Here is an 18823-nt window from a genome sequence, read left to right as displayed (position 1 = left end):
CTCATTTCATTCCTCCATTCCCAACTAATATATTCATAAGTTAGTTCTAAGGTAAAAGTAGCATAATGTTAAGCCAAATTGTATTTATCATGTATGAGAAAAGGTACTATAGGAACTGATAAGAGCAATTTTAATTTGTAGCGTTAGTCTGAATTGTATTCACTTCAGAATGGAGTTTTTACAGTTTCATGATCATGGCTAAATTCTCTGAAATGGAGTGATTATGGAAATGAATAGTTCTTACATTTTTCTTGTAAGAGGGTTGCCAGTTATCATTTTAGCTGTGTTCAAAGATAAAGTTATTTATTTTTTCTATTTTAAAAGAAACAGATTTCTATCTCTACTTTCAAATTATTTATTAATCTAGCACATAATATATCATCCTGGAGTTTGTTGAAAGCTGAAATAGGTTTAGTAATATGTTAATCATTTTGAATTTGAGATAAGCTAAATTGAGAGAAAATTGGTTTTTTTTTAGTTCCACTTAGAATGAAAATTAAATTGGTGAGATTTAATCAGTTCTCCATTATTTCTGCAGTCACTGTCTTGGAATAAACAGATGCAACAGTTTTTAATGAAACGAAAGTTTGTGTTCAACCTTTACTTTTACCTCTGGCACTGTCATGTTCCAGACAAGCCTTTTTTTGTTTTTTCCGTTAAGTGTGATAATCATACTTACTGTATAAATCAAACATACTTAATGTGAGGATACATTTTTATTACTTTAAGGGATGATGAGATGATAATTAACATTAATATTAATGGCAATGATAGGAGAAACCTTCTATAAATAATACGTACTATATCTCATTCTAAGTGCTTTACTCACATTTTTAATCTTAAGTATGGGCCAGCAACCTCCAGTTAGTATTTCCAGTCCACATCTCTCTTCTAAACTCTAGACTAATATATTTATCTATTTATTTGTTATCTGTTTGGATGTCTCATAGACATCTGAAACCTGCCATCTCCAAAAATGAACTCATAATCTTTCCTTCTAAACTGTTCTCCTTTTGAATAAAAAAGGTCATCTTCTACCCATTTTGCTAAAGCCAGAAACCTCAGAGACATTTTTTATTTCTGCCTTTCCTTCATAATCTTTAGTCAGGCAAATAGCAGGTCTTGTGTGGTCTTCTTTTCTTTAGCTACTCTGCCACCTTCCTATGTCGTGATATTATTTTTCCTCTTCCTTTTCTTCTCTAAGACCCATTATGCTCTCTGCTTCCATATTCTCCTTCATTTATTTTTCAGAAAAAATAAAAGCGGTATTTTTAATTTTTAAAAAGTTTTGTTATGAAGAATTTCAACAACTTTCAAAGTGAAGAATTAATAAACTCCTAAGTACCCAGCTACAATAATTATCAAGTTTCTACAGTTCTGTTACCTTATATTTCCATCTACTCTGTCCTATGATATGATAATTTTTATGCAGTTCTTTTGATATTGAGGGAAACTGTATAATGTTAAAATGCCCAAATCTTAACTGTACAGTGTGACAACGGATACCCTGGTTGTAGCCCCGCGTCCCTCCTGATACATAGAACACTTCCATTATCCCAGAAAATGTGCTCTCGCCTGTTTTGTACCCTTTTTCTAGTTTCTTAAAGTGGAAGCTAAGATCATTTATTTGAGACTTCTGTAAATTTCCCTTTAAGCACTGTCTTAGCTGCATTTCACAAATTTTGATACATTATTTTTAAAAAATTCAATTTAATATGCTTCATAATTTGAATTCCTGGTGGTCTGGTCTAGTGGTTAAGCTCAATGCTTTCCCTGTTGGGGCTGGGGTTTGATCCCTGGTAGGGGAGGTAATCCTGCAAGCCATGTGGTGCAGCCAAAAAATAAATTAAAAAAAATAATGTTTTATAATTTCCCCCATGACCCATTTCCTTTTGACTCACAGGCTTTTAGATATTTGGTGCACTTAGCTCCAGATATTTGGAAATTTTCCAGTTATTTTCTTGTTATTGATTATACTTTAATTCTGTTATATGACTGGAGAACATAATTTATATGATTTCTGTTCCTTTAGATTTGTTAAACTTGGTTTTATGCCCATGAATAAAGTCTAAAGTTGGTTAATGTTTTATGTTCTCTTAAGAAGAATTTATTCTGCTCTTGTGGGTTGAGTATTCTATAAATATCATATATGTCAAGTTTGTTGATAGCGTTGTTTAGGTCTTCTATAACCTTAGTATTAATAATTATCTGTCTGCTTATTTAATAATTACTGAGAAAGGAGTCTTAAATTTCCAAACTGTAATTTATTGATTTGTTTGCTTCTCGTTTCCATTCTGTTTGTTTTACTTCATGAATTATGAAGCTCTGTTGTCAGAGGCATGCACATTTAGGATAGTCTTGGAGAATTGACACCTTTCTCATTATCTAATCGCTGTCTTTGTTCCTGATAATATTCCTGATTCTGGAGTTTCCTTTGTTTAATATTAATATTACTATTCCAGTGTTGTTTGCTTTGTATTTATAATAAATATCTTTTTCATTCATTTACTTTTAACTTATCTATATCTTTATATTAAAGTATTTTGTAGATAGCATATAATTGATGCTTTTCTTTTTTCCATTCTGACAATTTCTGTCTAATTGATGAGTTTCTACTATTCACATTTAATTGGCTGGATCAGAATCTACCATTTTGCTAATTATTTTTTATTTGTTCAGCTATTCTTTTCTTCCTTTTCCTTTTTTTTCCCCCTTGGATTAGCTGTGGTGCCATTTTATCTCCATTATTGACTTTGTACCTTTTTGAAAAAAAAACTTTATAATGGTTGCCTTAGTGTTTATAATATACATCTTTACTTGATCAAAGTCTGTCTTTAAATAATACTATATTGCTTCATGTTTAGTATAAGTATTTTAATATGCTTTGAATTTCTCCCCCCATCCATTATGCTATCATTATTACATATTTTACTTTTATAGAAACAATAGCACAGTACTTTACAATAGTTTTGCTTCACCCATTTGCCATTTAAAGGAATTAAAAATAAGAAAGTGAATGTTTTTATCTTGCATTCCATTTTTAGCATTCTTTATTTCTTTTTTTGAATCCAAGTTTCTGTCTTGCGCCAGATTTCTGGTCATATTCCTTTTGCCTAAACAACTTTGACATATGTAAGTACGTTGGCAGTGAATTTTCTTGTTTTGTTTGTCTGATAGTGTGTTTATTTCTCATTTATTTCTGAAGGATATTTTTACTGGATATGCATTTCTGGGTTATTTGTTTTTTCTGTTTCTTTGAGTATTTTAAAGGTATCACTCCATTTTCTTCTAACTTGTTTGATTTCTGGTGAGAAGTCTGCTATAAATATTTAATTCCTCTGTGTGTAATGTTCTTTTGGTCTTTTTTCCCCCCTCTCATTGCTTTCAAGATTTTTTGTCTTTTTATTTAGCAGTTTGTTTTTAGAAGTCTTTAGCAGATGTACCCACTCCAGTGTTCTTGCCTGGAGAATCCCAGGGATGGGGGAGCCTGGTGGGCTGCTGTCTGTGGGGTTGCACAGAGTCGGACATGACTGAGTGACTTAGCAGCAGCAGCAGATGTATCACGTGTTTGTGTGTATGTTTGTGATCCAAGCATGCATGCTCAGTTACTCAGACATGTCCAACCCTTCGTGACACCGTGGATTGTAGCCTGCCTGGTTCCTCTGTCCACGGGATTTTCCAGGCAAGAATACTGGAGTGAGTTGCCATTTCCTCCTCCAGGGTATCTTCCCAACCCAGGGATTGAACCTGTGTCTCCTGCATTGACAGGTGGGTTCTTTACCACTGAGCCACCTGGGAAACCTGTATGCTTGTGGTAGAGGAGAGGAAATTATCCTGCTTGATGTTCTCTGAGCTTCTTGGATCTATGGTTTGGTGTTCATTTTTTAGATTTGAAAAATTCTCAGTCATTATTTCTTTAAATATTTAGTATGTCTTCTGTCCCATTCCCTCTTTTCTCCTTCTGGTATTACAGAATTATTAATACATTGTAGTAGTCAGCCTCCAAGATGATTCCAGTGATTCCTTGCCTCTTGGTATCTTTTTGTTTTTGTTTCTTTGGCTGTGCTGTTCCACTTGCAGGATCTTAGTTACCAATCAGAAATCAAGCCCAGACCCTCTGCAATGGAAGTGCAGAGTCCTAACCGCTGGACCACCAGGGGATTCCTGTGCCTCTTAGTGTTAATTCCCTTGTGTAGTCCTCTCCTACGCTGTACCAGGGTTGGTTGTCTGTGTGACAGATAGCATGCATCAGAAGTGGTGGTATGTCGCTTCTGAGATTAGTTTATGAAAGACTGGCAGTTCCTTTTTGGGCACACTCTTTGTTTCTTTCTCTTGGATCACTTGTTCTGGGGAAGCAAACTCCATGCTCTGAATAGCTCTATGGAGATGCCCACCTGGTGAGAAACTGAAGCCTCAAGTCAAAAGCCAGTGAAGGGCTAAGCCCTACCAACAGCTACATGAATGAGCACCAATTAAATCATGAGGTGACTGTAACACTGGGGAGTAGTATGCTTCAACTTTGTGAGATACCCTGAGCCAGAACCATTCAGTCAAGCTGCTTACAGATCCCTCACTTTTAGAAACTGTGTGAGATAATAAATGTTTTTTTCACACTGCTAAGTCTTGGGGATAAACTGTTACACACCCAATAGACAACTAATACATGTCTGTATATTTGACTATTTGATATTGTCCAACAGCTCTTACATATATATTTTTTAACATTTTCTTCTCTTTTGTTTCAGTTTGGATAATTTCTTTTGACCTGTCTTAATGTTTGGTCTTTCCTCACCTGTGTTGAGTATACTGAGGAACTTGTTGAAGGCATTTTTAATTTCAGTCTGGTTTTAAATGCTATTCACCTATTCTGTTGGGCTTCCCAGGTGGTGCTAATGGTAAAGAACCCGCTTGCCAAAGCAGGAGCTGTAAGAGATGTGGGTTGGATCGGGGGTGGGGAAGATCCCTTGAAGGAGGGCTTGGCAGCCTACTCCAGTATTCTTGCCTGGAGAGTCCCATGGAGAGAGGAGCCTGGTGGGCTGCAGTGCCTCAGGTGACACAGAGTCAGACACAGCTGACGAGACTTAGCACACGTGCACCTTTTCGATTAGAGCCTTTGACACATTAATCAAAATTCTTTAAAATTTCCTGTCAGATAGCTTCAACGTCTGTGTCATATCTGAGCCTGGTTCTATTGATTGCTTTGTCTCTTGGAAGTATATTGCTCTTTTTCTGGGTTGAATTTATATGCAGATTTTAAGGCTCAACTCTGTGATTTCCTCCCTTGTTCAGTTTCCCGTTAACTGTCTAAATGTTTTGGCTTGTGCTACCTAACATTGCCTTCTGACATTTCAAGCCACAAAGGCTCTGACTTTCTGTCCTAAAGCATTGATGAGTTGGGGAATGCCCTCAGGCAAAAAGATAGAAAAGTGTGCTCTTAACCTTTGCAGTGTCTGTGTCTTGAGTGTAGATTCCCCTCCACCTTCTACCTTCATTTTATTGCTCTTTAGTGCCTTCAAATAGGTTTTGCCTTTTTTGTTGTTTTTGGTCTAGATTTTCTAATTCTCTCTATGGGAAGTTAGTCTGACCAAGCTACTCTGCCATTAACAAGCTGGAAGCCTACTAGTCTCAAGAACAACAGTTTGGTAAACACAGATCTGATGTCATTTCTGCATTGAAGCCCTTAAATCTCTTTCCATTTGTTAACGTCCTTGACTTTCTCTGTAGCCACATAAACTGGTCTTATCCATTATATCTAATCATCCTGGCTTCTTTCAGCATATGGCAAATTCACATCATTTGTCTTCAGTCATCAGTTCAATCACTCAGTTGTGTCCGACTCTTTGTGACCCCATGAACCACAGCACGCCAGGCCTCCCTGTCCATCACCAACTCCTGGAGTCCACCCAAACCCATGTCCATTGAGTGGGTGATGCCTTCCCACCATCTCATCCTCTGTCGTCCCCTTCTCCTCCTGCTCTCAATCTTTCCCAACATTAGGGTCTTTTCAAATGATTCAGCTCTTTGCATCAGGTGGCCAAAGTATTGGAGTTTCAGCTTCAACATCAGTCCTTCCAATGAACACCCAGGACAGGTCTCCTTTAGGATGGACTGGCTGGATTTCCTTGCAGTCCAAGGGACTCTCAGGAGTCTTCTCCAACACCACAGTTCAAAAGCATCAATTCTTTGGCACTCAGCTTTCTTTATAGTCCAACTCTCACATCCATACATGTTCAGTTCAGTTCTGTTCAGTCGCTCAGTCGTGTCCGACTCTTTGCGACCCTATGAACCGCAGCACGCCAGGCCTCCCTGTCCATCACCAACTCCCGGAGTCCACCCAAACCCATGTCCATTGAGTCGGTGATGCCATCCAACTATCTCATCCTCTGTCATCCCCTTCTCCACCTGCCCTCAATCTTTCCCAACATTAGGGTCTTTTCAAATGAGTCACCTCTTCGCATCAGGTGGTCCAAGTATTGGAGTTTCAGCTTCAACATCAGTCCTACCAATGAACACCCAGGACTGATCTCCTTTAGAATGGACTGGTTGGATCTCTTTGCAGTCCAAGGGATTCTCAAGAGCCTTCTCCGACACCACAGTTCAAAAGCAGCAATTCTTTGGCACTCAGCTTTCTTTACAGTCCAACTCTCACATTCATACATGACCACTGGAAAAACCATAACCTTGACTAGACGCACCTTTGTTGACAACGTAATGTCTCTGCTTTTTAATGTACTATCTAGGTTGGTCATAACTTTCCTTCCAAGGAGTAAGTGTCTTTTAATTTCATGGCTGCAGTCACCATCTGCAGTGATTTTGGAGCCAAGAAAAATAAAGCCTGACACTGTTTCCACTGTTTCCCCATCTATTTGCCATGAAGTGATGGGACCAGATGCCATGATCTTCGTTTTCTGAATGTTGAGCTTTAAGCCAACTTTTTCACTCTCTTCTTTCACTTTTATCAAGAGGCTCTTTAGTTCTTCACTTTCCACCATAAGGGTGGTGTCATCTGCATATCAGAGGTTATTGACATTTCTCCCGGCAATCTTGATTCTAGCTTGTGCTTCCTTCAGCCCAGCGTTTCTCATGATGTACTCTGCATATAAGTTAAATAAGCAGGGTGACAATATACAGCCCTGACATACTCCTTTTCCTATTTGGAACCAGTCTGTTGTTCCATGTCCAGTTCTAACTGTTGCTTCCAGACCTGCATACAGGTTTCTCAAGAGGCAGGTCATTTGCCTTAGGCCCACTCTAAATAAATTTGTAATTGCCTACCCTGTGTAAATCATTTATTTTATTATGGCTGTTAATGTTTATTTTGCTTGGAATGATCATATTCTTGTGGTCAAATCCACCTCCCACTTACCTGGTGTAACTTTGGACAAGTTACTTAACCTTTTTATACTTCAGTTTCTTATGTGTGAAATGGGGATAAAAATTAGTACCACTCCTACCTAAGAAGTTTGTTATGATAATTAAATGGATTGATATATATAAAGTGCTTAGCATAGTTCCTGATACCAGGAAAACATTCAATATATAACAATATTAATTATTCTCAAAAGCTAAGATGGTATGACTAGTGTATGATAATCTATCTTCTGCATTAAAAAATTATCCTTTGTTAATTAATATATGTACTGAGAATCACCAGCTTCTGATTAGATTCCATGTGATTTTAGTTGCCATGTGATTTGTCTTATAAAAAATAAAATATTTTTTCCTCCTAATCCAACCTAGGGATGATAGAAATTTAAGAAACAAAGGCCTAATAAGTGGTGTGAAGTCACTCAGTAAAGAAGAATTGAGTGCAGAGTTTTTAAACTTATCTCTGAACACAGATGTATGTCATCAGCCTTGTATATCTAAACAACAATTGAAAGCAGGTAGTATTCTTACTACAAATAATTAGAAGTATATCTTATTTTGTGTACTAAGAATATTGACAACAGTTGGAATTAATAGTAAATTTTTATTTTGTACATTTAAAGAAACATTGTTTGGAGTATTTGCTGGCACATAAATGGTAGAAATGAATGAATATTATGATGGTGATCCAAGAAAAAGCATACATTATTTAATGCCTTCTATATATACTTGTACAAATTAATTCAAATTTTTGTCTGTACACTCATATACATTTTTATATATTTGTAATCACCATGTGCATCCTATTTTTTCCTTCACAGAGGATACTTTTAAAATTAATAGTAGCTATAAGAAATATCCATTTGAGGTAGGGAAAATAGTTTATTCTTAAAATTAGTTTCATATTCGTAACTTTCTATTAATACAGTAAAACAGTAATAGACTTGAAGGACTCTAGTAGTAATGTTTTTAAATTTAAACTAATATAAACATTCTTTAAAAACATATCTCACCATTTCCTTCTAAGGGAAAAATAATTATTGAAGTCTTTAATAGCATATGCATATGCTTCATATATTCATATTTGAATATATGCCACTTATTTGGTGCTTATTTCACCATTTTGGTAATAAAATTTCCTTTGTCTTAATATTCTAAATGGTCTTTAGAGGAAGTTACAGAATATTCTATTTTATAGTTTTTCAAGGGAAATATGCTTTTGATTTGCTCATTGTATTACTGACATTTAAATTTTTTACTTCATGTTCATAGAGATAATCCCCTTCGTATTTTGAATTTTGCCATAAAGAAATTGAAGTTGTTTGCAGGTGTCAAAATAGGAATTATAATGAAATAATATAAAAAAAAATAAAACTAATATTAGAAAGTAAAGGTATATAGGTAGTTAAGTCAGAGATTCTAGTCTTTTCAAGACAGTTTATTGATATGAGTTATGTTTATGATTTTTGGAAGTAAACACATTTTGAGCCGTAGTTCTTGGTTTTTCTATTATAAATATTTAGATGCAAAGAATTATTTTAATTTTTAATTTTTTAAATAATTAAAGATTAAAATATACACATTTCTCTTTTATACTTTGTCCTACCTCCTTTTGAAGACAATGGGCTGCTTTTCTGATGTCCTCTGCTAGCGATTAGAAGTTGTTTTGTGGAGTTTGCTCAGCGTTCAAATGATCTTTCCATGAATTTGTGGGGGAGTAAGTGGTCTCCCCATCCTATTCCTCTGCCATCTTAGCTCCTCCTCCCACATTTCTCAAATTTCTTTTTTCTCTCAAATTTCTATTTTAGTAAAAACATTTCATTGCCTTTTGTCGAAAAGATAACGCATTTACTAATGTAATATGTATTGCATCTAAAAACAGCTATACTAAATATTTCTAAATACTCTTTATTTATTTATTTTTGGCCATGCCACGTGCCTTGCAGGAGTTCCCCGACCAGGGATTAAACCAGGGCCAGGGCAAGTGAAAGCCTGGATCCTAACCAGTAGTCTACTAGTGAACTCCCCAAAAATCTTGTTTTAAAAATATTCATTTGTTCTCTAGATTCAAATACTAATTATATCCATTAAATGTTTATTATTTATGGCCAAATACTAATTATATATGTAAAATAGTTACTATTAATGTTCTAAGTAAAGCTTGTAACTATTTGTTTTGAAGAAAAAGCACCTTTGGAGGAGAGCTATGAGGAAGAATCTACAAACTCTGGACTACCCGTTCTACTTGAAAGCATTGTATCTGATCTCGAAAGATCTCTTGGAACAGCTTTATCTTCAATATTAGAAACAGAAATGAAAATTGCTTTTGGAAACCTTTGGATGGAGGTGATTATTTGAATGCTTCATTAAAAATTTCTTTTTTATTGCTAAAGATTTGTTGCCTTATTTTAAGAAATACTATTTCTATAAAATATATGTTTCATTGTAATAATCGATATCACATTAATTTTTTCTTCAAGTTTTTAGAATAACTTTAAAAACTAACTGATGGATATTTCCTAAAGATTAGGACTGTTTTTTCATTCATTTTTTCAGTGAACAAATATTTATTGGGTGTCTACCATTTGTCAGACACATTTCCTCCATGGAGCTTAAATTGAAAGAAAATGTCTCATTTTTAGTTTATTTGAGTCAAAATGTCTAGTATAGGGAATTATCTTAGCAATATCTACTCAGAAAAGGAAGTGTATATTGTGGCTTATGTGATGTAAGTTTGAGAATCAGAGTATAAATTTGGTATTAGTAGAATATTTTGAATTTTCTTTAGATTCACATCTTTTCTGTAATAAATAAACAGCACATTTGGGAATCGTGGCCTTCTTAGTTTAATGTTTGTTTGCTATTCACATTTATCATTAGGAGAAAGTTTATTCCCTATCAATTGTGTCTATCCCAGATATTCAATGAGATTCTAATATTTGTCAGTGTGGCTTGACTATACTATCAAGTGTTAAACCAAGATGTTGAAGAATGATCAGATTCTAGGAAGGCTGATGTAAATTAGATTTCATAATAGAGTCTAATAAAGTGATTGCATATGAATGATTGAAGAAAGGATGTACTGACATCTTGTAGTACTTAATGATGAGTTTTCTTTATAAACATGTCTTTATAGGAGTGTAGCAAGTGTCAATTATAGTTGAAAATTCTTTTCTATATAGATGTTTTTCTCTAGTTTTAGGAAATTAGATTGATTTTTTTGTAGAAATGACCATGTGGAAAGGTAGATGACAACTTTTGCTGACTAGAACTGTAGTGTTTCTGATTAAAACTATTCTTTCTTTTGACACACATAGTTTCTGAAACTGTAAGTATTACCACTAATGTGAATTTTATAAAAGCAATTTTCGGTGGAATAGGCATTTTAAGATTGTGACTGGCTTTTAATAAAACATCTTTTAGTTTAAGAAGAATTCCATTATGTTTTGCCTAGAAATATATGTAGGAATTCCTAAATAGGTACTTTTAAATAACAGAATAATAAATACATCAATAATGCTATTTTTCTCTAGATGCTGTACTTGAAACCTCCATGGACTCTAATACATTTATTACAGTGTTTTAGAAGACATTGGTTGGCTGTATTTGGATTAGTTATGGAAAAGGACTTGCTCTTAACCATTGAGAGTCTATATGAAAATCTCCGTAAAGGTATGAATCTTTCATTTTGTCTTTGGAAGTGTTGTATTAAAGTCAGAATAATAGCTATATCCCATGTGTAGATGAATTAATAAAAAATTTTTCAATTATTTCTCAACCATTTACACTTTTAATTTCTTAAGGAAATTTATGGCAGCTAGATGAATGGATGGAGTTCATAAAGATTGTGACTGTTCATTGTATCATTTTTGATGTTCAAATAGTTTATCAAGATTTCTACTTAAAATACATGGTTAAGGAATAGGAATCCTTTGGCTTTGGTGCAAAATGAACTTTAGAACCACAAGAGACTAGAATGAACCACTTAGTTGGTAGTTCTTAAACTGTATCACACAGAACCTTCTTGAAGTGCTTCTGGAGTTGCCAGAGATTAGGGGTGGAAAGGTTAATGGGCAGCCTGATAATAGTGGGCCTTTGGCCTTCAACCCCAACTTTAGCCATTCAGTTTTCTTTTATTTATTTATGTAGAGAGATTCCATGTGTGATTAAAAAAGAAGAAGTTTTTCTGCTAAGAAGCAGAAGATGTGAAAAGCACTGATCTAACAGTGGGCTACAGTTTTAGGTCAGCTCAGTCACTCAGTTGTGTCCGACTCTTTGCGACCCCATGGACTGCAGCATGCCAGGCCTCCCTGTCCGTCACCAACTCCCAGAGTTCACCCAAACCCATGCCCATTGAGATGGTGATGCCATCCAACTCTCATCCTCTGTTGTCCCCTTCTCCACCTGCCCTCAATCTTTCCCAACGTCAGGGTCTTTTCAAATGAGTCAGCTCTTCACATCAGGTGGCCAAAGTATTGGAGTTTCAGCTTCAACATCAGTCCTACCAATGAACACCCAGAACTGATCTCCTTTAGGATGGACTGATTGGATCTCTTTGCAGTCCAAGGGACTCTCAAGAGTCTTCTCCAACACCACAGTTCAAAAGCATCAATTCTTCGACACTCACCTTTCTTTACAGTCCAACTCTCACATCCATACATGACCACTGGAAAAACCATAGCCTTGACTAGACGGACCTTTGTTGACAAAGTAATGTCTCTGCTTTTTAATATGCTGTCTAGGTTGGTCATAACTTTCCTTCCAAGGAGTAAGCGTCTTTTAATTTCATGGCTGCAATCACCATCTGCAGTGATTTTGGAGCCTAAAAAAATAAAGTCAGCCACTGTTTCCACTGTTTCCCCATCTATTTGCCATGAAGTGATGGGACCAGATGCCATGATCTTCATTTTCTGAATGTTGAGCTTTAAGCCAACTTTTTCCACTCTCCTCTTTCACTTTCCTCATGAGGCTCTTTAGTTCTTCTTCACTTTCCACCATAAGGGTGGTGTCATCTGCATATCTGAGGTTATTGCTATTTCTCCCGGCAGTCTTGATTCCAGCCTGTGCTTCCTCCAGCCCAGCGTTTCTCATGATGTACTCTGCATATAAGTTAAATAAGCAGGGTGAAAATATACAGCCCTGACGTACTCCTTCCCGATTTGGAACCAGTCTGTTGTTCCATGTCCAGTTCTAACTGTTGCTTCCTGACCTGCCTACAGGTTTCTCGAGAGGCAGGTCAGGTGGTCTGGTATTCCCATCTCTTGAAGAATTTTCCACAGTTGATTGTGATCCACACAGTCAAAGGCTTTGGCATAGTCAATAAAGCAGAAGTAGATGTTTTTCTGGAACTCTTGCTTTTTCGATGATGCAGCAGATGTTGGCAATTTGATCTCTGGTTCTTCTGCCTTTTCTAAAACCAACATCTGGAAGTTCACGGTTCGCGTATTGCTGAAGCCTGGCTTGGAGAATTTTGAGCGTTACTTTGCTTGCATGTTTATGGGCTACACTTTATGGGATCTCAAAAGAGTCAGACATGACTTAGCGACTAAATAAATATTACTAAAGTCTGTGTTTTATCATCAAGGAAACTAGCTTTGAGAGAGTAAGTAATTTGTCCAGAGTGAACAGCTCTATTTCTTTTGCTGTACCTTTGAAAAGGGAAGTATAAACCATTATTACGATGTTCAGTTAGTTCTTGACTTTTCTCAAACTCCTCATGAAGTGATCTATGTTATGTATTAGTTATATCCTGTCTACTTTTTAAAAATAACAGTATATATGGGCCTTTAAATGACCACCTCAGTACAAGAGAGTTTAAGTTAGGCTTAAAGGTACAAGAGCCAGGTAGTGAAGAAGAATAAAAGACATAGTTTTAGTATAAAACATGTGCAAACAATTATTGCAGCACTTGAACACAGATTTTAGCACTAAGCTTCCTAGAAGCTAAGATAAAACAAAAACATTCTATGATGGATATACCACTTCTCTTTTCCCCTGAAGTGTAAACTCTGAAAATGTTTTACATCTTTATAAATTTCCCCAGGAAACTTAAAGTTCCTAATCAATACTTTATGACATATATGTAGTGGATGTTGCATGAATATTTATTTTTTAAAGTTACCGATTTTTAAAATAAAGATACACATTCCAGGCATTGACCTTTAGCTATAAAATATTTATTAGGGGTATTACTATTAAGGAATGACATATTAAACATGTCTTCAAAGCATTTTAAAAGATATGTAGAAACAGTGTTCATATCTTTTACTAGGGACATAATTTTGTTGCTTCTGTCAAAAGAAGTCCATAAACCATGTGTGATCTTAAGACTTGGTTTCAAAAATGGGATATCTAGTTGCGATCTTCCATTTGTCTGTTTTCCAGGGCTGGGCAGTTTTTTTGTGCTTCTCTGGAACTTAGAGGTAGTAGTCAGTAGTTCTATTTTTCTCTAATAACAAGAGAAGTGAAGAGAGATGACCATTCCTTTCATTAAAAACTCATTTGGAGGACTATTGTGTAATCATAATTTATTGGTCTTTGATCTAGAAGAATCTGATGCCTAATGTTTACAGACTTGTGAATCATATGTAATAGAATTATAAAAATGCCTTCTGCTGTAAAATAATTTTGAATTAGAAAAAATTACAGATAATTTTGTTTATAATCTTTTAATAGTATCCACAGCTGTTCAATTATACATGTGTTTAACTTACTGTACCAAGCATGTCGCTTTAGATCAATTCATAGAAAATTATGTAGAAAATGAGTAGTAGCTTCTTCTGACTTCATTTTCCATATTAATTTTCACCTAAATAATTGTTCACCTTATATAAACATTAAATTATTTCAGCCTTGTAGATTTTTTTAATGCTTTGTCTAAGTACTGAATTGATCATTGGCATTATACTTTTGCCTTAATCTTTAGTAAAGAATTCTTTTAAGATGAAATAAAATGATTAATTCAAGGATTTCAGCCCTATCAAATATATACTACACTGGAGAAGCACCATTAAAAGAAGTTGTGCCCAACTGCCTCCTCTGAGGAGATTTACCTCCTTTCTGTCCTCTGTAGCATCTCTTATCTCTAATTTCCCCATAGGAATTTGAACTAGTCTTTGATTTTAAAAATAACCGAAAGCGTTTTGTAAGGAGATGCACTGTTTGCTTGATAAAAGGGTAGCCAGAATCTTGGCTGTAACCATCACATTAGATCAGAATTTCAGAATATTGAGTAATTAATTATGAAAATCCACTTTTTATTTTCATTTAACCTTTCAGGATTTCACAAGCAAATATTTGTTATGTAAGTTATACAGAAAAACTGTTTTTTTAACTCATAGTGCCAGTGTTTCAGAATAAAATAGAATTTCTGAAGCTGTGAACCTAAAAGAAAACAAGGCAAACACATTGCACTGTGGTTATTTTAAATGCCTTTGAAAACTATTATGCAGTATTCTCTCTTAATAATAGAGATAATTTTTTCTGTTCTGAATGTTGGTAACATTAGAAAGTTGTTTAACTTCATTGTTCATAACTTTGAGTCTTTGAAATTATTGTCACCACTTCTCCTAATTGATTTGAGAATTTAATGTAAGCAAGTTTAGTTCCTTGAGACAAAAATGTTACATCTTTAAATTATTACCTGTAGATTAACTCACTTTGCTAATTTAAGGGGGGAAAATTCTATTAGCTTCTTTTGCCCATAGCTCACTGTTAACCCAAGTAGTTTATTTTTCACTGAAATTGGATTGTGTCCAAAGAGAACACATTTTCAATAAATCTGGTATTATATTTCATGTGATGGAATTTGAAGATAAGTCACTACATGATTACTGAGTTGATTATGAAAGGTACTGCGTATAATTTAAATGCTTACCACCAAACTGTGGACACCGTGATGTCTCAAGAGTAATCTTGAGACATACAAGATTACAAACAACCTCAGTTTTGAAAATCTGTAGTTTAACTCAGGTTTGGTGATTATCTCTTCTGAAGAGTATAACATTCTTTCATTTTACTTTTAATTTTTAAAAATTGAAGTATAATTGGAGTGTAGTTGATTTACAATGTTGTGTTAGTTTCTGGTGTACAGCATAATGATTCGGATACATATATATGCATATTCTTTACATTGTGGTTTATTGAAGGGTATTGAATATAGTTCCCTATGCTATACAGTGAAGTGAAATGAAGTCGCTCAGTCGTGTCCAACTCTTTGCCACCCCATGGACTGTAGCCTACCAGGATCCTCAGTCCATGGGATTTTCCAGGCAAGAGTACTGGAGTGGGGTGCCATTTCCTGCTATACAGTAGGACCTTGTTATCTGTCTATTTTGTGTATAGTAACTTGTGCATTTCACTTTTACTTTGAAGTTGACCTTTTTGAGGGAAATTTTGGAATCTGAATATAGTCTCAGTATCCACAGGGAATTGGTTCCAGGACCCCTGAGGATAGCAAAATTTTCCATGCTCAAGTCCCTTGTATAAAATGTCTTAGTATCTGTATATAACTTACGCATATCCCCCTATATACTTTGAATCATCTCTAGGTTACTTGTAGTACCTAATGCAATGTAAATGCTATGTAAATAGGTGCCAGTGCACAGCAAATTCATGTTTTGCTTTTTGGAACATTATAGAACATTTTCCCCCCAAATACTTTTGATCTATAGTTGATAGAAACTGTACATGTGAAAACTTACAGATATGGAAGGCGAGCTTCACAGAATGCCAGAATCAACTCCAAGAACTTTGTCTAAAACTAAGTCTCATTATGGCTTTTTACACCAGAGAGGTAAATTAGGAGCCTGTAGATGTAAATGTATATTCTCCTTAAATTTCTTAATTATTATTAGATTGATTTTCCGAAAGCATTTTTGTGTTGTATACTCACTCTTATATATTTTTTCCTTCTTAATTTTCTGTTACCAGCTAATAAAGCAGTGGATTTTACAACAATGAAATTCCTGCTTCAGGATTCTAAAAGTTTGCTACATGCTTTTAGTACAAGGTCAAATTATGATGGTATTCTTCCACAGGCCTTTGCTCAAGTGAACAAACTACTCCAAACATTTGCAGAGGTAAGATACCTTTAGAATGCATTTAGAGTAATCATATGTTATAAGAATGTATTTATCAGACAACAGTAGGTAGGAAATTTAACATACTCTAACATACTAAAAGCATTAAGTAAATATTAAGTGAATTGAATGGAGACTGAACAATCCTTACTACAAGTTATAAAACACTCATACTCCTATGGAAGCAGTGTCAGAGCAGTTGTTGGGATTTCATATTGTTTCATTTATGAATAGAAGAGAACTATGCATTGTTGCTTGACTACTCATTTTTCAGTGCATGCATTAAAATACTTCAGAAATTTTTTTAAGCATGCAGATGCCATGCCCCTTACTGAGTAAAATTTCTGTCAGTGGTGCCCAGAAGTATTTTTGTTCTTGATTCATGTTTTATTTTGAAATAATTTCAAACTTACAAAAAAATTATAAGAATAACATAAATAATTCTCATATGTGTCCTTTACCCCCATTTGCCAATGTTAACCTTTTATCACATTTGCTTTTATTATTTTCTGTCTTGTACCTACCAGTCTACTTATCTATCCAGAATTTTTTTTCTGAATTATTTAAGAGTATTTTGCAGATGTTATCCCTTTACCCCTAAATATTTCCATATATATATATATTTCCTAATGAATAAGGATATCTTATATAACTAGTATAATTAGGAAATTAATATTGACATAATCCAATTATCTAACCTACAGACCGTATTCAAACTTTACCAGTTGACCTACCAGTTTTTTAACAGGTCTCCTCATGTGATTCTTATGCAATCTGCCTAGCACTGATAACTTTTTGCCCCTTTAAAATAACTACGTGAATTTTGTCCCTAGTAATACTATATTTCTAGAGTCTTCTGATTTCAAATCTAGAAAATTCAGGTCATTTTATATGCCTGAAACAGTTCAAAAAACTCAGCATCACAATTACATCATTAGATATCAATGATACTTTCATCTAATGTATATATATATGTGTGTGTATGTGTGTGTCGTATCTTTTTTCCTTTGAGTTATTGAATTGGCCAGGTTTTCCTCTGTGGTTTTTCTTCTGGTAACATAGGCCCTGGTACCTATGAAGTAATGAAAGGATTAGATGATACTAAACTTAGTCATAATCACTGAGGAAAGGATTTAATTTGCTTAAGACTAAAAGAAGCATCTTTTGGATAAACTAAGAGGAAATATATGTTATTTCTTGAGGAAAGGATTGATTTAAGGGGTGAATAATTTTTTAGTTTAAGATGATCAAAACATTGGTGCTTATTCTTTTAAATGGCAAGTGTGACTTTTAGAATCTTCAGTAGGGAAGAATAGACCTGGGAATTTAGGAGTTGCAGCTTGAGTATTATAATTGAATTGTGTAGGGAAGAGCACATTATCCTTTCCCTCACAGAACTGAGCCCTAAAACCCCATCTTTAGTGAAACAACCATGGTGAACAAAATGGAAAGTTTAGGATACTTACAATCTTAGCAGCCTTTGAATTAAAATTATTGAGAATTAAAAAATTAGGAATGACTGAGATAAAAATGATACCAAGATTCTTTTATCAGTTGGAAACCTAGCCATGGGAGTTTTCTTCCATGAAAAGTTTGATATTAAAATCTAGTGTTATTTGTCACATAATTGTATGCCTGTTATATATTGCCCACTTGTAAACATATTGGCTTGTTACTTAGTAAGTTATTTATTCTTGGATCCTGATTTTCTAGTTGCCACATTAGCAAGAGATTCAAGAAGACAAGGGACAAAAAATCTAGTATTCTCTTTAGTGCTTTTCCCTCAACATTAAGCGTTAGTCTGATTGTTTGAAACAACTTGTGTTATTTCCACAATTAGAGCTTTCAAGTATTGCTTTATTTTCGTGTTTGAAACAATTCATTGTCTAAGTCAGCCAAGAACATTGTGATTTAGCTTGGGTTTTTAAAATGCACTTTCAATATTTTATACAGTGCATCTGATTTATGACCTGAATACTTAGTTATGTGTCACTAACTTGAACAAGGAAAAGAAAGAGATTACCTCCAGGAATAGAGTGTCTAAGTGTAGTAACTGTAAAAAAAAAAATCCCCTTATCTTAGTTTACTAAGTGTAGAAAATCGGGAAAAGAGGAATATTCATTATTCATTTGATTCTGAGAAACCAAAATGGAAAGTTAAGTACTGTCATTTTCCAGATTTTTATATAAATGGGGTAGAGGAAAGGATATATATTTTTTCTCTTATGAAACTTTTAACATCATGAAAAAAAAAGACTTGACCTTCCAGAATGATAGAATATTTAAAATAAGTGTTTTTAATAAACTTTAGATTTAACGTGCCTCAGACTTCCCATCCTGACTAGTTGTGTTTTTAATTTCTGGTTATTTAACCTC

General features: G+C 34.6%; 1 protein-coding gene across 2 annotated transcripts in view; it reads left to right on the top strand.

The window, feature by feature from the left end:
* SWT1 (SWT1 RNA endoribonuclease homolog) overlaps positions 1-18823 on the top strand; it is a 93631-nt gene that overhangs the window by 31741 nt on the left and 43067 nt on the right. For both annotated transcript variants that reach the window (XM_020901919.2, XM_070473939.1), the window contains exons 11-14: positions 7741-7886; positions 9551-9714; positions 10902-11040; positions 16300-16448. In XM_020901919.2, coding sequence (XP_020757578.2) covers positions 7741-7886; positions 9551-9714; positions 10902-11040; positions 16300-16448 — 598 coding nt within the window. The remainder of the gene's footprint in view (positions 1-7740; positions 7887-9550; positions 9715-10901; positions 11041-16299; positions 16449-18823) is intronic.

This window comes from Odocoileus virginianus, chromosome 11 (assembly GCF_023699985.2).
Source record: "Odocoileus virginianus isolate 20LAN1187 ecotype Illinois chromosome 11, Ovbor_1.2, whole genome shotgun sequence".
Lineage (NCBI taxonomy): Eukaryota > Metazoa > Chordata > Mammalia > Artiodactyla > Cervidae > Odocoileus > Odocoileus virginianus.
Note: the sequence above shows the minus strand (reverse complement) of the source record. Positions and strands in the feature narration are given on the sequence as shown.